The 27787-nt window shown below is 46.5% G+C and overlaps 1 protein-coding gene across 1 annotated transcript in view; it reads left to right on the top strand.

Moving 5' to 3' along the window:
• The window catches only part of LOC119154720 (mucin-5AC-like), a 49902-nt gene that overhangs the window by 7761 nt on the left and 14354 nt on the right, over positions 1 to 27787 (top strand). Inside the window, exons 10-33 of the mRNA XM_037402607.1 lie at positions 801 to 918; positions 1768 to 1906; positions 2383 to 2493; positions 2899 to 2968; positions 3753 to 3890; positions 3974 to 4138; positions 4892 to 4986; positions 5945 to 6071; positions 6628 to 6883; positions 7535 to 7584; positions 8197 to 8297; positions 8426 to 8577; positions 9123 to 9261; positions 9363 to 9476; positions 9808 to 9987; positions 10494 to 10733; positions 11350 to 11506; positions 12102 to 12230; positions 12566 to 12707; positions 13976 to 14019; positions 14114 to 14317; positions 15610 to 24598; positions 24631 to 27114; positions 27265 to 27734. Coding sequence (XP_037258504.1) covers positions 801 to 918; positions 1768 to 1906; positions 2383 to 2493; positions 2899 to 2968; positions 3753 to 3890; positions 3974 to 4138; positions 4892 to 4986; positions 5945 to 6071; positions 6628 to 6883; positions 7535 to 7584; positions 8197 to 8297; positions 8426 to 8577; positions 9123 to 9261; positions 9363 to 9476; positions 9808 to 9987; positions 10494 to 10733; positions 11350 to 11506; positions 12102 to 12230; positions 12566 to 12707; positions 13976 to 14019; positions 14114 to 14317; positions 15610 to 24598; positions 24631 to 27114; positions 27265 to 27734 — 14814 coding nt within the window. The remainder of the gene's footprint in view (positions 1 to 800; positions 919 to 1767; positions 1907 to 2382; positions 2494 to 2898; positions 2969 to 3752; positions 3891 to 3973; positions 4139 to 4891; positions 4987 to 5944; positions 6072 to 6627; positions 6884 to 7534; positions 7585 to 8196; positions 8298 to 8425; positions 8578 to 9122; positions 9262 to 9362; positions 9477 to 9807; positions 9988 to 10493; positions 10734 to 11349; positions 11507 to 12101; positions 12231 to 12565; positions 12708 to 13975; positions 14020 to 14113; positions 14318 to 15609; positions 24599 to 24630; positions 27115 to 27264; positions 27735 to 27787) is intronic.

Below are 27787 nucleotides of genomic sequence, written 5' to 3'. Positions count from 1 at the left end.
ATACTTTGCTCCTAACAATAAAGGGAAGTATTCTATTCCCAGCATCCATATCCAGTTCCAGCAAAGTACATAATGTTTAACCACATTTTGCCCACAATAACAAGTCTGGTGTTAGCAAAAATGTGTCTGGTTCCCCAGTTTACACAACCCTCCCTGTCCAGTACTGCGTGTCTAAACAAGGACCTGAGAGAGCACTAGGCTGTGGGTAAAATCTGGTGCTTCAGAGAATTATGCATGAGAACTGAGTATCAGTGCAAGACAAACAATGCAAATATGTTCTTGTGCACACTTGCTTCTGGGGCTGAGAACTGTTGCTGTTGCGAGTGACTGCATGGTAGGACCTTCACCCCTTGCAGCACTTCTGCCCATCCTCCATGACATCTCACAGAATTCACTATCACTTGTTTCTCTAATAGCATTGACTTCTCTCAGATAATCTTCTGCCTTTGGGTATAAAAATATTTACTGTACAAACATGTCCCTGTGCAGTCTTACAAACAGTTAATCTATTCCAACTCATTATCTATTAATGTTAATTCTACTTCCATTCTAATGAAGTCCATAACAGACAGGTATTTCCCTAGAGCTCTTTTGATCACCCTAAGATTTTAGATAGGCTTTAAAGGAATATAGCCCTTCAATCCCTACAAAACTTACATCCTATTATTTTAAAGTACTTTCTATTAATTTTCTGTGTTACAGAGAAGAAAAGGAACATGCTTTCAGGCATCTGCCAGATATATGTACAAAAGCAGGTTCTGCCATGCACAGAATGAGTAACAGACCATTTCTTTCCCTAGGAATGGTATTTGATGACACTAATGGTGCTGGCTGCATTCCCCGTGAGCAATGCCACTGTACCTATGAAGGTGAAACTTATGCTCCTGGTGTCTCCTTCACATCTAAATGCAGATCATGGTAATGTAGTCCCTTTCTCATACTTCTCCTTTTAGGTGCATTACTTGAACATTTGGAAGACAGGGAAAAATTACCAAATTCCTGTAAAAAAGAAATGGGGCTACTTATCAATTGAAGTTTTCTTGATTACGTGTTTTTAGAAGATACTTATATCTCTGTTTTCTACTCACACTTGGAAGTAAAAATTGGGGTTTAGATATAGGTACTGCAATTTCAAGACCAATCAATTAAAGGAGGCTATTCAATTCAGTTACTGAAGATATTTAAAAATGTGAATTACTGTGTTAGGTCCTTTGCAGCACTACAGTGTAATACTAGGGTGCTCATGTAAATACTATGGAGGATGTGACATTTAGGGACACGTTGCATTAGACAGAGTGGGAGATCACATCTGAGATGTGTGTTTGACAGATATGACACATATTTTTTTCAGCATCATTATAGTTACTGAAGTATTATTGCATAAGCATATGCAAATGCACCCATCTACCCATGAATACAAGAACCACAAACATGCATGCTATTTTCCAAGAAATACCTAACATGTTTGAAACTTAAGCCATGCTGATGGAGATGAGGGACAATCCTTTGTATGCAGCAGAATGGAAGCCAGGTTCACCAGGACTGAATTCTGTCCAAACACTGGAAATGAACAGCAATATATAAAAAAATATCACTAATAAAAATATGCCTGCCCCATACTTATTCTGAGATTTCAAAGCAATGTTGCTTTCTTTGACAGTATGATCAATGCTTCAAGAGGAAAAACAAGGCATCAACTGTCTTATTGTCTCTTATTTTATTTATACTTGTATTACTCAAGTGCACTGAATGCCTTCTTCATTTCAGTACCTGTGTGGGAGGTGAATGGTCTTGTGTCACCCAGTCATGCCCCGGGACTTGCAGTATTGAAGGAGGCTCCCACATTTCAACATTTGATGAGAAACATTATTCCTTCTTTGGAGACTGTAGCTATGTTTTAACCAAGGTAAAAATTAGTCACAATCCTTGCTAAAGCAATTTACTAAAGGAAAATGGTTGGGGGTTTTTTGGATTAAAAATACTGGCTATCATATCAACTTCCTGAAACACAGAGGGTCAACACGGAACCTTAAATGGATTTCAGGGGGCTTTCTGTTAGGGTTATACTAAATGAACATGCTGCAGTAGTTTTGTGTTCTTTGATCATTGTTTTAGGATTGCACTGAGTTTTTAGGTTCCATGAAACCATCTCCATGCTTCCCACTAGTTCTTTAATTAAATATTAGCTGCCTGGTGTTTTATAACTGCTTCTTTCTGGTGACTGTATACATATATGTAAGAAGATATGAACAGTAAGAAAAGGAATAAACAATATTTTAAGACTCACTTTACTAAAAAATGTCATTTGAGTGTGAGCCTTTTTAACATAACAATATTTTAATATATCAAATCCTTTTAACGACATATTTTGTTATCTTCTAGCTCTGTGACAGCAATGAATTTACTGTTCTGGGAGATATCCACAAGTGTGGCCTGACTGACACTGAGACATGCCTCAAGGGCATCGCCATCAGCCTAAGTGGGGGACAAACTGTAAGTCGAAAATGGAGGCACCTAACATTCTGCAGGGATGTTTTCAAAGCTTAATAGACAAACGACACATAACAGCACAGACAGGAAATCTGCATGATTTTTTTGTTTTATCTCATTTGAACATTATTCAAAGAAAAATTAAGAATAGAGTAGGTCCATCGGAAGTCAAGATCTTAGTAATTTTCTATCGTTTAGTTGTCTTTGGTCTTTTGCTTGTTTGTTTTGACAGTCAATGGACCACAGTAATAAAGATTAAAGAAATAGTATAGAAATATATAGAACATCATCACAGGATCCCTCCACTTTTTTTTCCTTTATCCTGAACAATACCAGATAGAAAACATTTGGAAAGTGTTTAATCTTCCCTAAATATGCTTGATAATCATTGCCTTTTCTTTTGGGCAGAACATTGTGATCCAGCCTTCTGGCAGTGTATTTGTGAATATGATCTACACACAGCTCCCATTTTCTGCAGGTAAGTTTCTTTGGAAGACTTCTGTAATGTTTCTAATTTTTTACTATGAAATGTTATTACACAGGTTAATCTAAAGCCAAATTTCACCTTTGGTCACCTTTGCAGCAAACCCTAGATATTCCAATAGAGCATAGTCACTCATTTTGAAAGTAATAGGATTTGCCTGTTCAACTCTTATAATTTTAGCAAAATTATGGTCTAATTTTAGCAAGATCTGATGAGATGGAGAATTAATTCAAGCAAATAGTATCATTGCACACGTCCAGATCAAAATATTGCCCTAAAAGGGGAAAGAAAAATTCTGATTCGCAACAGGAGTCCAATATCTTCAGTTTAGTTCCCTGTGCTCCCTCTGTCCCTTTGCTTGGTACACATTCATCACTGGAGATTTTCTCTCATGCCAGTTCTCAGATATTACTGCATCTGAAAATAAAGCAAACCTTGAAAAGACAGAATAGGTCCAGGTAGAAGTCTACCACTAAATCATGGTGTATCATTTTGGTCAAGCAAAGGTGCTCTTTTAAATAGCAACAGAAGTGTGTGTTCTTCCCCTTATTTTAAAACACCTGACAGGAAGTGGAGGTGTTTTATATATTTGTTGTTTAGGGTAAAGACAGCCTGCTTTGGTGCTGGATTTGAAATCCTATATGAATAATTTTCCCCTCAGTTCTTCAGAAATTAGGATCATATCAAACACAGCTGTAGAATCCCTCTATATAATGAACAGTTATTTCAACTGCTTATCTCACATGAAATGATAACTCATATGTTCTTATGTCCCTAGCGAATGTCACCATCTTCAGACCATCATCTTTCTTCATCATTCTGCAAACAAGCTTTGGTCTTCAGCTACAGGTTCAGCTTGTTCCTCTCATGCAACTTTTTATAGACTTGGACCCATCACATAAAGGGCAGACCTGTGGTAAGTGATCTTATCACAACAATGCCTTCCCCAGTATACTTCGCTCTGAAGGAGATTTTCACAGCCCATCTGCTTCCTTTCAGGTCTCTGTGGTAACTTCAATGACGTGCAGACAGATGATTTCAAAACCACCAGCGGTGTAATAGAGGGTACTTCAGCAGCCTTTGGCAATACTTGGAAAACTCGGGCTGATTGTCATGATGCCCAAAACACCTTTGAGAACCCCTGTACTCTCAGCATACAGAATGGTAAGCTCAGCATACAGTAACCTCTTCTAGTCTCTTTTAAGATGGAAAGGAGGAATAAGCTGATCAACCACCCAGCACTGAACCAAAATAGCAGTGGACAGCTTGCACAGACACTATTTTCCTCAGTTGACACTAGAAGGCTTCAACCGATAAATAATAACTAGGAAAATATTTTGGATCTTTAAAAATATTGCTTTGGATAAAGAAAACAAGTGGTTTGCCAGCTTATTTAAGGGAAACTGCAACCATCAGCCTATTGGGGATCGATTCCTAGGAAAGAGTGTTTGCCATATAGGAAAAAAGCTGTGCATAGTCTCACTGAAGGCTGGACTTAGTGTGGTCCTTCCACTGTTAAACTGAGAACCAGACTTAAAATTCGGAGCTTCATGGCTCTCAGGTCCTATTTCAGCCAATGAAATATGTAATTTTTGAGCATTCACAAGCCCCTCTTCCGATTTCTGAGATGTACTAGCATATTTTTATTCACAATGTGAACCTTCTTTTTCAAAATTCAGCTAAGGATGTGTTAGTTTATTCCATGACAACTACCATAGATTAAGAGCATTCAGTTTATGAAGATTCGTGTTTCTGTATAGAGGAAGTGAAAGGCTGTTTGTGTTCCAGCAAATGCAGAGCTGAATTCTACTGCAGAGTAAGCTTCTACAATTTCTCTGCAGGAACTATAGTTACATTGAGACAAGAGTTTAGACAATGAAGTACAACAGACATTCTTATCATGTTTTCAATTCACAGACCAGTATGCTCAGCATTGGTGTGGACTGCTCTCTGATGCCATGGGACCTTTTGCTGAATGTCATTCGACAGTGAATCCAGAAGTTTACCAGAAGGTACTTGGCTCTTAACTTTTTCCCATTTAAAAGAAAAAGACTCAGATCAAGAGTTACTAACACCTGAGAGAATAATTTGCTAATTGGAAGGAGATGCATTCATGATAGTTCTTTTCAAGCCAGGGGTTCATTTTTACATCCCCTTCATAATCATTACTTCTTTGTAAAAGTATCTTCATTTTCATTCCCAGGAGGATAAACTTACAGGTATATTCCTGCTGCACCTATTTTTAGGTATTAACTGGAGTCCTTATCAGGTCTTTAGTCAGAATCTTAACTAGCACTTTGCCCAGCTGCTCTGAACTGCTCTCTGAAGGCTTTTGGATAGTTCCAAGGGCAAGGCAAGAAACGTGTGTAAGAAGCAGCAAAGAGATTTAGATAAGGTGCAAACAAAAATGTTCCAAGAATTCAAGGTGATGAAGCTCTGGAACAGAGTGCCTGGGGACTTTACAAAGTCTCCCTGTTATTGAAAATCTGCAAGATTATGCTCACCAAACATCTTCTGGAATGACAACATTATAGTGACCTTGCCCGGCACTGCAACACATTAAATGACTTCTTGTTTTCTTCATTCCTCTGATGCAGAGAACCCAAACTCCTGAGCCTAAGCCCTAAAAGCTGGGTGGCATCAAATACCCTCTACTTGTTCTAAGTATATATGACACAGTGACTACAACCTGGAAGTAGCTGGGAAACCTACCAGCACCTGAAAAAGTAAAAAAGAACAAGAAAAAGAAAAAATAGTTTAAAATTGTCAGACTCTAATTACTCTCTCTCCTTGCAAAGCATCTTTTTTGGAAGTACTCAATGAAATCTTCAAATGAAAACCAGGCATATGTTTACTTATGCATATGAATTACACTCACTTTTAGCTCTAACAAACATGGCACTAAAAAGTCTAGAGCACCATGGCTTTGACACAACAATCCGATGATCATCTGTCATCCTCTGTCCCTAGAACTGCATGTTTGACACATGTAACTGTGAGAAGAGTGAGGACTGCATGTGTGCTGCCCTTTCCAGCTATGTCAGGGCCTGTGCTGCTAAAGGAGTTTTCCTCACTGGATGGAGAAACAAAGCCTGCAGTAAGTTCTACATCCCTTTGCATCTTGAAAATGACCGTCCAGAGGCCCCACACAGTAGCTTTCAGGGATTTGCACAGTAAATTGTGTTAAATTGTGTTTTAAGTATAGCATTGACTCAAGCATTTGAGGAGGAAGGGAATACCATAAAAGACAAGCAGTAAGCAGGGAGGAATAGAAAAAAGAGGCTTTGTTAAACTGCTTGCTCAGAAGCAGCAGAAGCAACATGGACCTCACTTGTCTTGCAACAGGAGTAAAATAAGTAGGATGTTTCTCAATTTACTTTGGAAAAAAAAATAGCAATGAAGAAAAAACATGACATGCATTAATATAATTGAACTTTTTTCTTTTTTCAACCTGGGCAAAACATTTGTACCTGTGACACATTTATAGGGGAATATTCTGCTCTAGTGGTACAAAAAGAAAAAATTACACTATTGAGGATATCAGTAAAGCACGTGTACATACATTGCCATGTTTATCATATATAAGAACTGCATTTATACCTACATCGATTCTTAAATAAACTACAAATGTAACTCACTTTTTTGTTCTCAAGCAAAATACACCACCTTGTGTCCGAAATCCTTGAAGTACACTTACAATGTCGATTCCTGTCAACCCACCTGCCGGTCTCTGAGTGAGCCTGATGTCACGTGCAGCATCAAGTTTGTTCCAGTTGATGGCTGCACCTGCATGAATGGAACCTACATGGATGAAAATGGCAAATGTGTACCTGCTTCTAGCTGTCCTTGTTACTACAAAGGAATGCCTCTGTCTTCTGGAGAAGTTATTCATGATAATGGTGTTGTCTGGTAAGAGATTTGTAAAGAAAAGAATGAGATTGGATATAGGCAGTCGTGAAACCACATACACATTAGGCAATCTATTCAAATCAAATGCATTTCTCTCCCCAATAATTTCAATACAACAAATCACAGATCCTTAAAAATTGTTATGACTATCCATGTTTGGAAGACTGTACTTAGGCTACTGTAGGAGTTCAACAAACCATACTGTGGTGGGCTAGCCTTGGCTAACAGCCAAACTCCCACCCAGTCACTCCCTCCGTCCCTCTCTTCCCACCTCACATACTTTCTCTTATCCATATATTCCTTCATGATATATACTTTTCTTATCCATGACTGTGCAAGACTTATTCCATGGTAAAAGATGCTTGATAATCCCATTTCAGATTTTTCCCATTATAAATGGAATCTGAACTATTCTGAGGGACAGTTTTTAATGAGGCAAATGGTCAGAGAAAACCTGTCTTTATACAGAACATACTTGTATTTTTATCTGCTCTAATATTTTATAGTTTTGAATAGTACAAGCTATTCTGGTAAAAAACACATTTTCTCTGTTTTGTCACATGGTAATTGTTCATTATTTCAAATTCATTAGGAAACAAGCTGAAACTTTACAAGGAAAAGCACAAACATACCTATTCTCTTTTTTTATAGCACTTGCACCTATGGAAAGCTGAGCTGCATTGGAGAGAAACCCGAACCAGGTAACGTATCACTTAAGATTTTCTTTAATTCTCCCTTTCCATCTTTATTCTTTTCAGTTCTGTCTTTTTTTGTCATAATGATGCAAATTGTAAAAGTCTGAAATCAGTCAAGAAAATGAACAGATGACTTCTGTAATTTAGAGGATACCCCAAAATATAAAGAAATATTGTCTTACCTTTCAGATAGCTGAAAAAAGTTATAACTTCCTGGGTTACCCAGGGGTAAAAAATACTTGGTCACCTCAGTAAATGTGAGGAGAAAAATATCGACAATATAAATAAAGTAAAAATACTAAAAACCTAAGAAAACTACAAAGTAAACCAAGATCTTAGTTTTCCTGTTTTTTTAATATTTTTGCTGAAAGGAAGTGTTTCACTAAGCTAACTAAACATGAATTCCTACAAGCAGTCCACACATAAGCACAAAAACCAGATGAGCATGACTTCAAAACAATACTCATTTTCTCTTTCTGGTCAAATGCATGATATTAAGGTACACATACCTCACAAAGGAGTCTTTAGGGTTTTTTTTCCTTCACTCTGCAGTAAGGAAACATGAAGATATAAATACATGGTTGAACTCACATCTCTCATGGCTTTTCTGTCTTTCAGTCTGTGCACATCCCATGGTCTATATTGATTGTGGCAATGCCACTGCAGATGTGGTAGGAGCAGAATGCCAGAAGAGCTGTCAGACTCTAGATATGGAATGTGTAAGCATAGCCTCTTTATACCCAGTTGAAAGCATATTCAACTGGACATCTTTTACAATTGCCAGCTGCAGCTGGACTCTTCTATCAGGGAAATGCTTCGAGTTATGTTTTCTATGTGGTTCTTACAGTACAGAACTCAGTGTATCTCTGGATGCGTATGTCCTCATAATCAAGTGTTAGATGGCAAAGGTGGCTGTATAGCTCCAGAAGACTGTCCATGTATTCACAATGGGATTTCCTACAGTCCAGGAGAATCAGTCAGAGTTGGCTGTAACAACTGGTAAGAGCATACTGAAAAATAATATTTTTGAGTATCTGAAAAGAAATAGTTGAAGCTCTAGGTGAATTACAGCATTTCACTCTAGCAGTGTCAATATTTATAGGAAGTGATCCCACGTAAGATGATCCACTTAGTACCCAAAAAGCAAGGTCTGTCTGTTTTTTACAATGGCACACAGCAGAGAAATTGCAATTGGTCAGAAGAACAATATGGTTTGGATGTTGTCATATTCATTCAAGCAAGAAAGCTCTTTTCCTCACAGGCAATCCTTACATTTCCATACATTCAACAAGATTTGGAAATGTGAAAGATTTGAAGTATTTTCTAACTCAAGCTATGCGTGACATCATGAAGTAACACAGTCTTTGGGTAAATCCCAAAGGCTTTTGAGCTATGCTGCATTTCTGAGAATAAGTAAACCTTATTTTTTCATTATAGGTTTAATATTTTTTAAAATCAGATAGATGTACATGCAGGAATGCGCATATAGCTATATTATGTGTACGTCTGGTTTTTACATTTGAAGTGCTTTTTGTCTTTTGCAGCACATGCAGAAACAGAAAATGGCACTGCTCTGAGGAACCCTGCCTGGAAACCTGTTCTGTTTATGGAGATGGGCATTATACCACCTTTGATGGCAAACGCTTTGACTTTGAAGGAGACTGTGAATATGTTCTGGTCCAGGTAACGGAGTCCTTCCCAGATTTTAGCACTGTTGAAGTACCTTCCATTTTACATATGACCTTGTAGCATAGTTAACACTGAATATCGTTCCTGTGTTTCAGAACTACTGTGGTCAACAAACTATGAACCAGGGAACATTCAGAGTCATCACTGAGAACATTCCATGTGGCACCACAGGAACCACCTGCTCTAAGTCTATTAAAGTTTTCCTGGGGGTAAGTATTTTCTTTAATAAGATTTACCTCAGGTCTAATGGGCCAGAAGGATGGAACAGGCTGTCCCAGATAGACTGCATCATAGAAGTGTCCTCCAAGACAGTGAAAATGTTACTACGCTTCTTTGTTCACTGCTAACAGTTCTTGTCTCTGCTAGAGAAAGCAGAGGAGGGAATTCCAAAGAGAAATTGCCTAACATGATGTTGTTGAATAAAACAATTATAATGATAACAGAGTTGCTATTTTAATAACAGTTATTGGCAATATATAAAATTGTACCCAAGAGGTGACTTTTTAAATCGACCTCTGAGCTTTTCTTTTCCTGTCCTAGAACTTTGAGCTGGTACTCAGTGATGGACGCTCTGATGTCATCCAGAGGGCACCTGGAGGAAAAATGCCATTCCAAATCCGTTCCATGGGCATCTACCTGGTGGTTGACACTACTGTTGGTCTGATACTCATGTGGGACAAGAAAACCAGTATATTCATCAAACTTAGTCCCAGCTTTCAGGTACATTTTAAAATCCAAAACCTGGATAAAACTATTTCTGAAAGATATTCATGTTATCTCCTAAAGAAAAAAATGGAAATTTGGGCTATAACCAGAAGACTGAAAGAGCAGAAATTGCATATTATTATCCTTGTAGTGTTGACTTAGATTGAGTACTACTTATTCTTCCTTAATTTACATTATTCAACAATGGCGTAACAGTAACCACATCAGTAGCTTTCTTCATGAAAAGCCACGCTGAAGAGCTATGTTCAGGTTTAGATAAAACTAATTAGCTCAATACTAAGAGCAAAACCCATGAGTCTCTTCTGCTTCCTGTCCTTACCCTTCCTAACAACAAGTTAGAGACATCTCTTCAAGAAAGGTATTTTACAAAAATACCCAAGCCTGTTACTGAAGAGGACCAGATAATCTTAAATAAGATTAATTCTGAAGGTCTATTACTCACAGTTACTGAGAAACTGTGCCTTACTGATCTCTGTCTTTTTGCGTTTATCCCCATGCAGGGACACGTCTGCGGACTTTGCGGAAACTATGATGGCAATGGAAATAATGACTTCACTACTCGCAGTCAGTCCGTGGTAGGAAATGTGCTGGAGTTTGCCAACAGCTGGAAAGTGTCTTCTAGTTGCCCAAATGCCAATCGTACCAAAGATCCATGCACTGCAAATCCATACAGGAAAGCCTGGGCACAGAAGCAATGCAGCATCATTACCAGTGAAGTGTTTGCAAAGTGTCACTCCGAGGTATGGCAAAAACTTCAGTCTTAAGTTGTCTTGAGCCATAAATTACATTAATTTTTATGTGGGAGAGCTGAAAAATACAATAAAAAACACTTTGTCATGCTTGACAAGGTGAAATCAAACCAAGTTCCAGGGAGACTGCATAGAAAGTATTTTCACTTTCATTTTCTCAGCTTGTGCCTTGAGCTAGTACACTAAAGAAACGGATAGGTTGTTTTGGTTTTGTTGTTGTTTTTGTTGTTGTTTTTATTAGAAGGGGCAATCACAGATAAATCTCAAGATATGTTTATTTTCTAATGGGATAATGGGATAATTTTCTACTAATATGAATATCATCCTTCTGATATGTATGACTGTGTGCTAGCTTGTAGTAATGCAACTATTAGTTCTGCAAATGTATCTTCAACATCAAATAGTTCTTAGAATTATGACTTATTAGTAATATCTTTATTCTACATTTTCCTCTTAATTTCTCAAAGCATTCTCATGGTTTTCTCTTTTCTTCTCTCTCACACATACAGAGTTGTCAGTTTAAGATATTTTATTCACATTTTTTAGGACAATGAATGCTTTTTCAAAGAGGACAAATGCATGAAAACTCAAATGTTTTCTCCAACAGGTTGAACCAAATGAATATTATCAAGCATGTGTGGATGACGCTTGTGCCTGCGACACTGGAGGAGACTGTGAATGTTTCTGTACAGCAGTAGCTGCCTATGCTCAAGTGTGTAATGAGCGGGACATCTGCATTTCATGGAGGACTCCATCCATTTGTCGTGAGTTTCACCCTACTACATTTTGAAGGGGTCTAGAGGGGAAAAAAAAAAGGGGGGGGTGCTGAAGAAAAACAAATGGGACAAAGAAAGAAAGAAGGATGTAATTATATTTGTAAGAGGCATTGCTGTATTCTAAAACCAGCAAAAAAACCTACAAAGCAAGTTGACTAAATCACTGGAAGCCAATCTATTTTCTTAAAATGAAACTATTGATAGTAACCTGACAAGGGGTGTCACTACTGTCTGATTTACTTGTCAATCATGACACACCACTGGTGAACTATAATATTGTATTACACTCCCACCTGTCTACATCAGGCTCAGTGTAAATAAATATTAGTGCATACTAGCTAAAATCAGTGATTCAATTAATTGATTTTCATGCTTAATGTATAAGTCTGTTCTATGTTTTATAACTTTATCGGTGTCAAAAGGTGGTAGAAGTGCAACAATTGTTTTAAATTAGAAATAAGACAATATAGCTTTCACCACCTATGTGACTATGCTGCTCCCATGGGATTTTTACCCAGCAAAACTGGAATACTGTAGAGCAAAAAGATCAAAAGTCTTTTTCTGTCATTCCTTCTTCCTCTAGCTCTGTTCTGTGATTACTACAATCCACAAGGGGAATGTGAGTGGCATTACCAGCCATGTGGAGCCCCTTGCATGAAGACCTGCAATAATCCAAGTGGGAAATGCCTTCATGAGTTGAGAGGTTTGGAAGGTAAACATAATTATGCATATCTTATTCTACTTATAAGAAGCTAAAATGCAGTATGATTAACCAAATTCATGTTACTTAGCATATGACATGTTTATATTAGAAATTATAAGAAGAGATTTTCTAATTACTGCCTAATGGCTATGAAATTGTTTGGAGAGAAGATGAGGACAAAATGCTCCAAAGCTTCATGTGCAGTCAAAGGAACAGAAGAGAGAGAGTCTGGAAGTCCACTTGCCATATGGGATAATATAGGGAAAGCAGATATAAGGAGAGTATAGAGTTACTTCTACTTGTGAAAGGCCATGTATCAACATAACTCTCATTTTTTATTGCAGGCTGCTATCCGCAGTGTCCAAAGAATAAGCCCTATTTTGATGAGGAAACCATGACTTGTGTTTCTAATTGTGGTTGTTATGAAAATGGAAAAAATTACAAACCAGGAATGCAGATGCCTTCAAAGCAGAATTGTCAATCATGGTAGGATTAGTAAAGATTTTTAAATGTTGAATTTAAAGCTGTGGAACATAATTGATCATGCATTAAGTTTGTTTGCCCACAGGAACTAGGCCACTCAGGCTGCTGAATAACGTCTAACATTCTTCCTTCCCCAGGAAATTAAATGATGACATGGTGAAACATTTTACCATAGAGAGATTAATTTTCTGTTATTCTGTACTCTAACTGAAGTACTTTAAAATTATTATTATTATTATTATTATTATTAAATTAAGGAAAAGCAAATTAAAATAATAATAGTTATGAAAATAGCCGGATAATTTTTATTAAGATAGTCCTACAGTTACTATGTGAAATTATTTAGAAGTTAGTAGGCGACTAATCTTCATAGTTTTGATCTTGTTTCTGTTATTGTCCTGGTACTTCCATATTTGCAACTGTTAGCAAGTATTCTTACACATTCTGTCAGAACCGATGACATGCTGGGACAAGTGCTGCTAAGCCTTCTGTCAAATAGCACAAAGTTAGCAGAACCAGTTGGGAAGCAGTTAACACCTGTTCTAAGATACCTTTAGAGTAGCTACACTTGAATACTGTAAGCGGTGCAGTCAGAATGGCAGAGAGCTTAGCGAGAAACTCAGCTGAACTAACCCAAATTTCATGGCATGTTTTGCAGTTCAGAGACAGCTTTGCCTGCCTCAGCTACATCATTAACAGCACTAAACCTAACCTGTTAAATACATGTCTATATTTACTTGAGTTTGTTCAGCGTACAGATGCCCTTAGTCACTGTAAATAAATATATCAATATTCAGTTCTTAACAGATAATAGATAATTCCCTTTAAAACCAGAATATATTCCTGCATCTTTTGGAAGTCTGAGATTCGCTGTGTAGACAACCTCAATATCTGTGATACAGTGATGCTTTCTCAAAATTATACATTTACTGCACCTTCCCTTACAAAAAATAACTACCAGTCAGGGAGATAAGAACATTTCAGAACCCCTCCCCACATCGTTGCCCAGCTCCCAAAAGCACCAATAACAATACTGCATGTTTACTATGCTGACACAGAAAAGCTGCCTTTCTTGCTAGAAAACAGAGTCATCCTACCTAATCTGAATTTGTACAGGAGAACTGAACATCTAACTCAGAGAAGATAGGGTCTTTCTACGTATAAACACTGAATGAATAGCAAAGAATTGAAAATAGCAAAAAAATGAAACAATAAAATGATGTCATGAACCAATATATTCACATCATAATCTCCTTTTTTTTCTTTTCCAGTGAATGCACAATTCATGGCAAAAAATGCAAATATGATGAAAATGGTATGTTGACAATGTTGGTTTTATCTGTATAGGATATATTTGAGGAACTCTGTGTTTTGGATAACAAACAGTAACACCCTCTCCTGATTTACAGAATGTGTCTGCATTTATGAGGGACGTAAATACAACTATAGAGATGTGATCTACAATACTACAGATGGCACAGGAGGGTGTATTGTTGCGGTCTGTGGTCCCAATGGAACTATTGAAAGGTTTGTCTATGGATGTCCAGTCTCAACATCACCCACAACAACAACGTTTCACTTCAGCACTACGCCACCTGCTGCTACTTCCACAGGTACAGCCTTTACAGCCCGTAAGGGCATATTCCTTCATTAGAGAGTAAAACAAGAGCTACAAAACCATGCCCACACTCACAACATAAATGGATTAATGCAACCTCAAAATAAAAGACAGCAAGTCTCATTTGTTATTTGTATTTGGTTTCAGTCGATATTTGGTAAACAAACTAACACAAGGAAATAAACAGAAAATAAAACCACTTCTAAAAACGCCAAAATCAAAACCACTGCACACTGGTTTGATACTATTATTTTGCTTAGCTTTCTGGTGAACGATTAAAAAACCAGTGTCAGATTTATTATCTGTAACTGTAACAGTTTCTATAGCTGGAATAATCTTTACTGAATAAGTCATTATTTTTCTGTAGAATTTTCTGTAGTGGCAATTACAGTATTGCTACTTTTTGAAAAATTCCTGATAAGGTTCATGGTATTTATAATTACAGTACTAAGTGGACTGCTCAGATATTGGCATTAAGACACCGAAATTTTCATTTTTAGTATTCTTGTTCAGCATTCTTCAGGTTGGTAATCTGTAATTACTAGGTGCACAAGTTGTTTAATTAAATACTTATTCAGTATAAAATTAAAACAACAAGTTTTGAAACACAGAAAACACCAGCCTAGCTGGAATTCATTAAGCATTTTCCAGCCATTTCACAGTAAGAATTCACCTGCAAAAGCTTACAGACTGCTCTCCAACCAATAAATGGTTTCTTAAGACTAGAGCTACACTATGAAGTGTAGGGGTGCTAATAATGCTGCATTAGACATCTTTTATGTTAAATGGAAGAGAAAAGACAATGCAGCATATCACATAAGGAGTCAATGCATTTGGAAGAAAAAGGAACCTATGAATCTAGACTAAATGTTATTCTTTCCACTGGATTTCAATCAGGCTTTGACACTATGGAGAGACTGATAAATACTGAAAAAAAAACAAACAAGAAATTACATTAAATCAAAGGCAAAACAACAACAACAAAAAGTTATTTCCAACCACCCAATGTGTATAAACTATGTCTGAGACTTATTTCAGCCCTTTGTAAAATATAATAAGCATTCTTTTTGGAATTGACAGTTCCAAGCACATTGGTACATTAAATTGCTACGTGATAGATTTTCTGTTCTACTTCATACGAAATTATAAGAACAATAAACTGATGCACTACAGGCTCATCATGCAAGAAAATGACCTTAGGAAAATTTTCAGCCCATTTAATAAAATAAAAAAGGAAATATATGAAGGAAGATAAGTTTCCTGATACCTTATTTTTCACTTTCACAGTGACACCAACTACATCAATATGTGTTCATGAAGTCTGTGAGTGGTCAGAATGGTATGACGGGAGTCAGCAAACCCCTGGCTACGATGGTGGAGATTTTGAAACCTTTCAAGATTTGAGAGCTAAAGGTTATGAAGTCTGTAAAGCTCCACGGGATGTTCAATGCAGAGCAGAGAAATACCCTAACATACCACTAAAAGACCTTGGCCAAGAAGTAGAATGCAGTACAACAGCTGGTCTTATATGTTACAACAAAGATCAGATTTCAACAATGTGCTACAATTATGAAATAAGAATCTTATGCTGTGCTTTTGTACCATGTTCTTCCACAACAAATTTCAGCACATCAACACCAACCATGACACCAGCTAAAAGCACAGAAACATCAAGTTCAACTGAAGAAACCACATCATTTTCAACCACTACATTACCACTTACTACAACTTCTGAAAGTACAACATTCACAACTTCAACTACTAAAGAAACAACTACAAGCACAAGTGAAATGACAACATCTGTAACTTCTTCTGCTTCAACATCTCAACCTTGTATTGAAGAAGAATGCTACTGGTCAATGTGGTACGATGCAAGTTACCCAGGGTCTGGATATGATGATGGAGATTTTGACACAATACACAACATTGAAAAGAAGGGATACAAAGTCTGTAATAACAGAAAGGCTGTTGAATGCAGAGCAGTAAGGTTCCCTGATGTACCATATCCCCTACTAGAACAACATATAACATGTAACACGGAAGAAGGGTTGATATGCTACAATAAAGACCAACTACCACCAATCTGCTATAATTATGAAATAAGATTTAAATGCTGTCAAAATATAACAGTACCATGCCCAACAAGTAAAGCGCCTACTACAACTTCCACAAAACCAACACCGACCCAAATAGCTACGACTCAAAGTACACCGTACACAGAACTACCAACAACACCACACTTAATAACAAAACATAAAAGCACTACAATTTCAACAATGCCACCAGAAACAGGATATATACACACTGAAACTACATCAGAAACAAAAACCCACACTACATACGAAACACAAACAACAAAAACTTCAAGGCCCACCCCGACACCTACCATATCCTCCACTGGCGTGAGCTCCACCACCACCACCACCACCACCTCATCCATTACCACCTGTCAAAAAGAAGTGTGCTCCTGGACCGAATGGTTCGACGTCGACTTCCCCTCCCCGGGGCCCAGCCAGGGAGACTTTGAAACCTACGAGCACATCCGGGCCGCCGGCAAGAAGATCTGTCACCAGCCCAAGGAAATCGAGTGCCAGGCAGAGGACTACCCCGAGGTTGCCATCCAACAGGTCGGGCAGGTCGTGCAGTGCGACGTCCACTTTGGCCTGGTGTGCAAGAACGAAGACCAGACCGGCAAATTTAAGTTGTGCCTCAACTACAGGATACGCGTCTACTGCTGCACCCCGAACTACGAGTGTGTGACCAGCACACCCCTGCCCACCACCAGCCCCACCACCATCACCACCCGCAAACCAACCACCACCACCCCAACTTCCGCCACAGTCACGACCTCCACCTCCACGACCTCCTCCCCCACCACGCGGCCCACCTCCTCAGAAACCACACTGCAGACCTCCACCACCACAACCAGACCCACCCCGACACCTACCATATCCTCCACTGGCGTGAGCTCCACCACCACCACCACCACCTCGTCCATTACCACCTGTCAAAAAGAAGTGTGCTCCTGGACCGAATGGTTCGACGTCGACTTCCCCTCCCCGGGGCCCAGCCAGGGAGACTTTGAAACCTACGAGCACATCCGGGCTGCCGGCAAGAAGATCTGTCACCAGCCCAAGGAAATCGAGTGCCAGGCAGAGGACTACCCCGAGGTTGCCATCCAACAGGTCGGGCAGGTCGTGCAGTGCGACGTCCACTTTGGCCTGGTGTGCAAGAACGAAGACCAGACCGGCAAATTTAAGTTGTGCCTCAACTACAGGATACGCGTCTACTGCTGCACCCCGAACTACGAGTGTGTGACCAGCACACCCCTGCCCACCACCAGCCCCACCACCATCACCACCCGCAAACCAACCACCACCAAACCGACTTCCGCCACAGTCACGACCTCCACCTCCACGACCTCCTCCCCCACCACGCGGCCCACCTCCTCAGAAACCACACTGCAGACCTCCACCACCACAACCAGACCCACCCCGACACCTACCATATCCTCCACTGGCGTGAGCTCCACCACCACCACCACCACCACCACCACCTCGTCCATTACCACCTGTCAAAAAGAAGTGTGCTCCTGGACCGAATGGTTCGACGTCGACTTCCCCTCCCCGGGGCCCAGCCAGGGAGACTTTGAAACCTACGAGCACATCCGGGCTGCCGGCAAGAAGATCTGTCACCAGCCCAAGGAAATCGAGTGCCAGGCAGAGGACTACCCCGAGGTTGCCATCCAACAGGTCGGGCAGGTCGTGCAGTGCGACGTCCACTTTGGCCTGGTGTGCAAGAACGAAGACCAGACCGGCAAATTTAAGTTGTGCCTCAACTACAGGATACGCGTCTACTGCTGCACCCCGAACTACGAGTGTGTGACCAGCACACCCCTGCCCACCACCAGCCCCACCACCATCACCACCCGCAAACCAACCACCACCACCCCAACTTCCGCCACAGTCACGACCTCCACCTCCACGACCTCCTCCCCCACCACGCGGCCCACCTCCTCAGAAACCACACTGCAGACCTCCACCACCACAACCAGACCCACCCCGACACCTACCATATCCTCCACTGGCGTGAGCTCCACCACCACCACCACCACCTCGTCCATTACCACCTGTCAAAAAGAAGTGTGCTCCTGGACCGAATGGTTCGACGTCGACTTCCCCTCCCCGGGGCCCAGCCAGGGAGACTTTGAAACCTACGAGCACATCCGGGCCGCCGGCAAGAAGATCTGTCACCAGCCCAAGGAAATCGAGTGCCAGGCAGAGGACTACCCCGAGGTTGCCATCCAACAGGTCGGGCAGGTCGTGCAGTGCGACGTCCACTTTGGCCTGGTGTGCAAGAACGAAGACCAGACCGGCAAATTTAAGTTGTGCCTCAACTACAGGATACGCGTCTACTGCTGCACCCCGAACTACGAGTGTGTGACCAGCACACCCCTGCCCACCACCAGCCCCACCACCATCACCACCCGCAAACCAACCACCACCAAACCGACTTCCGCCACAGTCACGACCTCCACCTCCACGACCTCCTCCCCCACCACGCGGCCCACCTCCTCAGAAACCACACTGCAGACCTCCACCACCACAACCAGACCCACCCCGACACCTACCATATCCTCCACTGGCGTGAGCTCCACCACCACCACCACCACCTCGTCCATTACCACCTGTCAAAAAGAAGTGTGCTCCTGGACCGAATGGTTCGACGTCGACTTCCCCTCCCCGGGGCCCAGCCAGGGAGACTTTGAAACCTACGAGCACATCCGGGCCGCCGGCAAGAAGATCTGTCACCAGCCCAAGGAAATCGAGTGCCAGGCAGAGGACTACCCCGAGGTTGCCATCCAACAGGTCGGGCAGGTCGTGCAGTGCGACGTCCACTTTGGCCTGGTGTGCAAGAACGAAGACCAGACCGGCAAATTTAAGTTGTGCCTCAACTACAGGATACGCGTCTACTGCTGCACCCCGAACTACGAGTGTGTGACCAGCACACCCCTGCCCACCACCAGCCCCACCACCATCACCACCCGCAAACCAACCACCACCACCCCAACTTCCGCCACAGTCACGACCTCCACCTCCACGACCTCCTCCCCCACCACGCGGCCCACCTCCTCAGAAACCACACTGCAGACCTCCACCACCACAACCAGACCCACCCCGACACCTACCATATCCTCCACTGGCGTGAGCTCCACCACCACCACCACCACCTCGTCCATTACCACCTGTCAAAAAGAAGTGTGCTCCTGGACCGAATGGTTCGACGTCGACTTCCCCTCCCCGGGGCCCAGCCAGGGAGACTTTGAAACCTACGAGCACATCCGGGCCGCCGGCAAGAAGATCTGTCACCAGCCCAAGGAAATCGAGTGCCAGGCAGAGGACTACCCCGAGGTTGCCATCCAACAGGTCGGGCAGGTCGTGCAGTGCGACGTCCACTTTGGCCTGGTGTGCAAGAACGAAGACCAGACCGGCAAATTTAAGTTGTGCCTCAACTACAGGATACGCGTCTACTGCTGCACCCCGAACTACGAGTGTGTGACCAGCACACCCCTGCCCACCACCAGCCCCACCACCATCACCACCCGCAAACCAACCACCACCAAACCGACTTCCGCCACAGTCACGACCTCCACCTCCACGACCTCCTCCCCCACCACGCGGCCCACCTCCTCAGAAACCACACTGCAGACCTCCACCACCACAACCAGACCCACCCCGACACCTACCATATCCTCCACTGGCGTGAGCTCCACCACCACCACCACCACCACCACCACCTCGTCCATTACCACCTGTCAAAAAGAAGTGTGCTCCTGGACCGAATGGTTCGACGTCGACTTCCCCTCCCCGGGGCCCAGCCAGGGAGACTTTGAAACCTACGAGCACATCCGGGCTGCCGGCAAGAAGATCTGTCACCAGCCCAAGGAAATCGAGTGCCAGGCAGAGGACTACCCCGAGGTTGCCATCCAACAGGTCGGGCAGGTCGTGCAGTGCGACGTCCACTTTGGCCTGGTGTGCAAGAACGAAGACCAGACCGGCAAATTTAAGTTGTGCCTCAACTACAGGATACGCGTCTACTGCTGCACCCCGAACTACGAGTGTGTGACCAGCACACCCCTGCCCACCACCAGCCCCACCACCATCACCACCCGCAAACCAACCACCACCACCCCAACTTCCGCCACAGTCACGACCTCCACCTCCACGACCTCCTCCCCCACCACGCGGCCCACCTCCTCAGAAACCACACTGCAGACCTCCACCACCACAACCAGACCCACCCCGACACCTACCATATCCTCCACTGGCGTGAGCTCCACCACCACCACCACCACCTCGTCCATTACCACCTGTCAAAAAGAAGTGTGCTCCTGGACCGAATGGTTCGACGTCGACTTCCCCTCCCCGGGGCCCAGCCAGGGAGACTTTGAAACCTACGAGCACATCCGGGCCGCCGGCAAGAAGATCTGTCACCAGCCCAAGGAAATCGAGTGCCAGGCAGAGGACTACCCCGAGGTTGCCATCCAACAGGTCGGGCAGGTCGTGCAGTGCGACGTCCACTTTGGCCTGGTGTGCAAGAACGAAGACCAGACCGGCAAATTTAAGTTGTGCCTCAACTACAGGATACGCGTCTACTGCTGCACCCCGAACTACGAGTGTGTGACCAGCACACCCCTGCCCACCACCAGCCCCACCACCATCACCACCCGCAAACCAACCACCACCAAACCGACTTCCGCCACAGTCACGACCTCCACCTCCACGACCTCCTCCCCCACCACGCGGCCCACCTCCTCAGAAACCACACTGCAGACCTCCACCACCACAACCAGACCCACCCCGACACCTACCATATCCTCCACTGGCGTGAGCTCCACCACCACCACCACCACCACCTCGTCCATTACCACCTGTCAAAAAGAAGTGTGCTCCTGGACCGAATGGTTCGACGTCGACTTCCCCTCCCCGGGGCCCAGCCAGGGAGACTTTGAAACCTACGAGCACATCCGGGCCGCCGGCAAGAAGATCTGTCACCAGCCCAAGGAAATCGAGTGCCAGGCAGAGGACTACCCCGAGGTTGCCATCCAACAGGTCGGGCAGGTCGTGCAGTGCGACGTCCACTTTGGCCTGGTGTGCAAGAACGAAGACCAGACCGGCAAATTTAAGTTGTGCCTCAACTACAGGATACGCGTCTACTGCTGCACCCCGAACTACGAGTGTGTGACCAGCACACCCCTGCCCACCACCAGCCCCACCACCATCACCACCCGCAAACCAACCACCACCAAACCGACTTCCGCCACAGTCACGACCTCCACCTCCACGACCTCCTCCCCCACCACGCGGCCCACCTCCTCAGAAACCACACTGCAGACCTCCACCACCACAACCAGACCCACCCCGACACCTACCATATCCTCCACTGGCGTGAGCTCCACCACCACCACCACCACCTCGTCCATTACCACCTGTCAAAAAGAAGTGTGCTCCTGGACCGAATGGTTCGACGTCGACTTCCCCTCCCCGGGGCCCAGCCAGGGAGACTTTGAAACCTACGAGCACATCCGGGCCGCCGGCAAGAAGATCTGTCACCAGCCCAAGGAAATCGAGTGCCAGGCAGAGGACTACCCCGAGGTTGCCATCCAACAGGTCGGGCAGGTCGTGCAGTGCGACGTCCACTTTGGCCTGGTGTGCAAGAACGAAGACCAGACCGGCAAATTTAAGTTGTGCCTCAACTACAGGATACGCGTCTACTGCTGCACCCCGAACTACGAGTGTGTGACCAGCACACCCCTGCCCACCACCAGCCCCACCACCATCACCACCCGCAAACCAACCACCACCAAACCGACTTCCGCCACAGTCACGACCTCCACCTCCACGACCTCCTCCCCCACCACGCGGCCCACCTCCTCAGAAACCACACTGCAGACCTCCACCACCACAACCAGACCCACCCCGACACCTACCATATCCTCCACTGGCGTGAGCTCCACCACCACCACCACCACCTCGTCCATTACCACCTGTCAAAAAGAAGTGTGCTCCTGGACCGAATGGTTCGACGTCGACTTCCCCTCCCCGGGGCCCAGCCAGGGAGACTTTGAAACCTACGAGCACATCCGGGCCGCCGGCAAGAAGATCTGTCACCAGCCCAAGGAAATCGAGTGCCAGGCAGAGGACTACCCCGAGGTTGCCATCCAACAGGTCGGGCAGGTCGTGCAGTGCGACGTCCACTTTGGCCTGGTGTGCAAGAACGAAGACCAGACCGGCAAATTTAAGTTGTGCCTCAACTACAGGATACGCGTCTACTGCTGCACCCCGAACTACGAGTGTGTGACCAGCACACCCCTGCCCACCACCAGCCCCACCACCATCACCACCCGCAAACCAACCACCACCAAACCGACTTCCGCCACAGTCACGACCTACACCTCCACGACCTCCTCCCCCACCACGCGGCCCACCTCCTCAGAAACCACACTGCAGACCTCCACCACCACAACCAGACCCACCCCGACACCTACCATATCCTCCACTGGCGTGAGCTCCACCACCACCACCACCACCACCACCACCTCGTCCATTACCACCTGTCAAAAAGAAGTGTGCTCCTGGACCGAATGGTTCGACGTCGACTTCCCCTCCCCGGGGCCCAGCCAGGGAGACTTTGAAACCTACGAGCACATCCGGGCTGCCGGCAAGAAGATCTGTCACCAGCCCAAGGAAATCGAGTGCCAGGCAGAGGACTACCCCGAGGTTGCCATCCAACAGGTCGGGCAGGTCGTGCAGTGCGACGTCCACTTTGGCCTGGTGTGCAAGAACGAAGACCAGACCGGCAAATTTAAGTTGTGCCTCAACTACAGGATACGCGTCTACTGCTGCACCCCGAACTACGAGTGTGTGACCAGCACACCCCTGCCCACCACCAGCCCCACCACCATCACCACCCGCAAACCAACCACCACCAACCCGACTTCCGCCACAGTCACGACCTCCACCTCCACGACCTCCTCCCCCACCACGCGGCCCACCTCCTCAGAAACCACACTGCAGACCTCCACCACCACAACCAGACCCACCCCGACACCTACCATATCCTCCACTGGCGTGAGCTCCACCACCACCACCACCACCTCGTCCATTACCACCTGTCAAAAAGAAGTGTGCTCCTGGACCGAATGGTTCGACGTCGACTTCCCCTCCCCGGGGCCCAGCCAGGGAGACTTTGAAACCTACGAGCACATCCGGGCCGCCGGCAAGAAGATCTGTCACCAGCCCAAGGAAATCGAGTGCCAGGCAGAGGACTACCCCGAGGTTGCCATCCAACAGGTCGGGCAGGTCGTGCAGTGCGACGTCCACTTTGGCCTGGTGTGCAAGAACGAAGACCAGACCGGCAAATTTAAGTTGTGCCTCAACTACAGGATACGCGTCTACTGCTGCACCCCGAACTACGAGTGTGTGACCAGCACACCCCTGCCCACCACCAGCCCCACCACCATCACCACCCGCAAACCAACCACCACCAAACCGACTTCCGCCACAGTCACGACCTACACCTCCACGACCTCCTCCCCCACCACGCGGCCCACCTCCTCAGAAACCACACTGCAGACCTCCACCACCACAACCAGACCCACCCCGACACCTACCATATCCTCCACTGGCGTGAGCTCCACCACCACCACCACCACCTCGTCCATTACCACCTGTCAAAAAGAAGTGTGCTCCTGGACCGAATGGTTCGACGTCGACTTCCCCTCCCCGGGGCCCAGCCAGGGAGACTTTGAAACCTACGAGCACATCCGGGCCGCCGGCAAGAAGATCTGTCACCAGCCCAAGGAAATCGAGTGCCAGGCAGAGGACTACCCCGAGGTTGCCATCCAACAGGTCGGGCAGGTCGTGCAGTGCGACGTCCACTTTGGCCTGGTGTGCAAGAACGAAGACCAGACCGGCAAATTTAAGTTGTGCCTCAACTACAGGATACGCGTCTACTGCTGCACCCCGAACTACGAGTGTGTGACCAGCACACCCCTGCCCACCACCAGCCCCACCACCATCACCACCCGCAAACCAACCACCACCAAACCGACTTCCGCCACAGTCACGACCTCCACCTCCACGACCTCCTCCCCCACCACGCGGCCCACCTCCTCAGAAACCACACTGCAGACCTCCACCACCACAACCAGACCCACCCCGACACCTACCATATCCTCCACTGGCGTGAGCTCCACCACCACCACCACCACCTCGTCCATTACCACCTGTCAAAAGAAGTGTGCTCCTGGACCGAATGGTTCGACGTCGACTTCCCCTCCCCGGGGCCCAGCCAGGGAGACTTTGAAACCTACGAGCACATCCGGGCCGCCGGCAAGAAGATCTGTCACCAGCCCAAGGAAATCGAGTGCCAGGCAGAGGACTACCCCGAGGTTGCCATCCAACAGGTCGGGCAGGTCGTGCAGTGCGACGTCCACTTTGGCCTGGTGTGCAAGAACGAAGACCAGACCGGCAAATTTAAGTTGTGCCTCAACTACAGGATACGCGTCTACTGCTGCACCCCGAACTACGAGTGTGTGACCAGCACACCCCTGCCCACCACCAGCCCCACCACCATCACCACCCGCAAACCAACCACCACCAAACCGACTTCCGCCACAGTCACGACCTCCACCTCCACGACCTCCTCCCCCACCACGCGGCCCACCTCCTCAGAAACCACACTGCAGACCTCCACCACCACAACCAGACCCACCCCGACACCTACCATATCCTCCACTGGCGTGAGCTCCACCACCACCACCACCACCACCACCACCTCGTCCATTACCACCTGTCAAAAAGAAGTGTGCTCCTGGACCGAATGGTTCGACGTCGACTTCCCCTCCCCGGGGCCCAGCCAGGGAGACTTTGAAACCTACGAGCACATCCGGGCCGCCGGCAAGAAGATCTGTCACCAGCCCAAGGAAATCGAGTGCCAGGCAGAGGACTACCCCGAGGTTGCCATCCAACAGGTCGGGCAGGTCGTGCAGTGCGACGTCCACTTTGGCCTGGTGTGCAAGAACGAAGACCAGACCGGCAAATTTAAGTTGTGCCTCAACTACAGGATACGCGTCTACTGCTGCACCCCGAACTACGAGTGTGTGACCAGCACACCCCTGCCCACCACCAGCCCCACCACCATCACCACCCGCAAACCAACCACCACCAAACCGACTTCCGCCACAGTCACGACCTCCACCTCCACGACCTCCTCCCCCACCACGCGGCCCACCTCCTCAGAAACCACACTGCAGACCTCCACCACCACAACCAGACCCACCCCGACACCTACCATATCCTCCACTGGCGTGAGCTCCACCACCACCACCACCACCACCACCACCTCGTCCATTACCACCTGTCAAAAAGAAGTGTGCTCCTGGACCGAATGGTTCGACGTCGACTTCCCCTCCCCGGGGCCCAGCCAGGGAGACTTTGAAACCTACGAGCACATCCGGGCCGCCGGCAAGAAGATCTGTCACCAGCCCAAGGAAATCGAGTGCCAGGCAGAGGACTACCCCGAGGTTGCCATCCAACAGGTCGGGCAGGTCGTGCAGTGCGACGTCCACTTTGGCCTGGTGTGCAAGAACGAAGACCAGACCGGCAAATTTAAGTTGTGCCTCAACTACAGGATACGCGTCTACTGCTGCACCCCGAACTACGAGTGTGTGACCAGCACACCCCTGCCCACCACCAGCCCCACCACCATCACCACCCGCAAACCAACCACCACCAAACCGACTTCCGCCACAGTCACGACCTCCACCTCCACGACCTCCTCCCCCACCACGCGGCCCACCTCCTCAGAAACCACACTGCAGACCTCCACCACCACAACCAGACCCACCCCGACACCTACCATATCCTCCACTGGCGTGAGCTCCACCACCACCACCACCACCTCGTCCATTACCACCTGTCAAAAAGAAGTGTGCTCCTGGACCGAATGGTTCGACGTCGACTTCCCCTCCCCGGGGCCCAGCCAGGGAGACTTTGAAACCTACGAGCACATCCGGGCCGCCGGCAAGAAGATCTGTCACCAGCCCAAGGAAATCGAGTGCCAGGCAGAGGACTACCCCGAGGTTGCCATCCAACAGGTCGGGCAGGTCGTGCAGTGCGACGTCCACTTTGGCCTGGTGTGCAAGAACGAAGACCAGACCGGCAAATTTAAGTTGTGCCTCAACTACAGGATACGCGTCTACTGCTGCACCCCGAACTACGAGTGTGTGACCAGCACACCCCTGCCCACCACCAGCCCCACCACCATCACCACCCGCAAACCAACCACCACCAAACCGACTTCCGCCACAGTCACGACCTCCACCTCCACGACCTCCTCCCCCACCACGCGGCCCACCTCCTCAGAAACCACACTGCAGACCTCCACCACCACAACCAGACCCACCCCGACACCTACCATATCCTCCACTGGCGTGAGCTCCACCACCACCACCACCACCACCACCACCTCGTCCATTACCACCTGTCAAAAAGAAGTGTGCTCCTGGACCGAATGGTTCGACGTCGACTTCCCCTCCCCGGGGCCCAGCCAGGGAGACGTTGAAACCTACGAGCACATCCGGGCCGCCGGCAAGAAGATCTGTCACCAGCCCAATGGAAATCGAGTGCCAGGCAGAGGACTACCCCGAGGTTGCCATCCAACAGGTCGGGCAGGTCGTGCAGTGCGACGTCCACTTTGGCCTGGTGTGCAAGAACGAAGACCAGACCGGCAAATTTAAGTTGTGCCTCAACTACAGGATACGCGTCTACTGCTGCACCCCGAACTACGAGTGTGTGACCAGCACACCCCTGCCCACCACCAGCCCCACCACCATCACCACCCGCAAACCAACCACCACCAAACCGACTTCCGCCACAGTCACGACCTACACCTCCACGACCTCCTCCCCCACCACGCGGCCCACCTCCTCAGAAACCACACTGCAGACCTCCACCACCACAACCAGACCCACCCCGACACCTACCATATCCTCCACTGGCGTGAGCTCCACCACCACCACCACCACCTCGTCCATTACCACCTGTCAAAAGAAGTGTGCTCCTGGACCGAATGGTTCGACGTCGACTTCCCCTCCCCGGGGCCCAGCCAGGGAGACTTTGAAACCTACGAGCACATCCGGGCCGCCGGCAAGAAGATCTGTCACCAGCCCAAGGAAATCGAGTGCCAGGCAGAGGACTACCCCGAGGTTGCCATCCAACAGGTCGGGCAGGTCGTGCAGTGCGACGTCCACTTTGGACTGGTGTGCAAGAACGAAGACCAGACCGGCAGATTCAAGATGTGCCTCAACTACAGGATACGCGTCTACTGCTGCACCCCGAACTACGAGTGTGTGACCAGCACACCCCTGCCCACCACCAGCCCCACCACCATCACCACCCGC

The sequence above is a fragment of the Falco rusticolus genome, chromosome 10, assembly GCF_015220075.1.
Source record: "Falco rusticolus isolate bFalRus1 chromosome 10, bFalRus1.pri, whole genome shotgun sequence".
In the NCBI taxonomy this organism is placed as follows: Eukaryota; Metazoa; Chordata; class Aves; order Falconiformes; family Falconidae; genus Falco; species Falco rusticolus.
The sequence above is the reverse complement of the archived record's forward strand: the minus strand, read 5'-3'. Positions and strand labels throughout refer to the sequence as shown.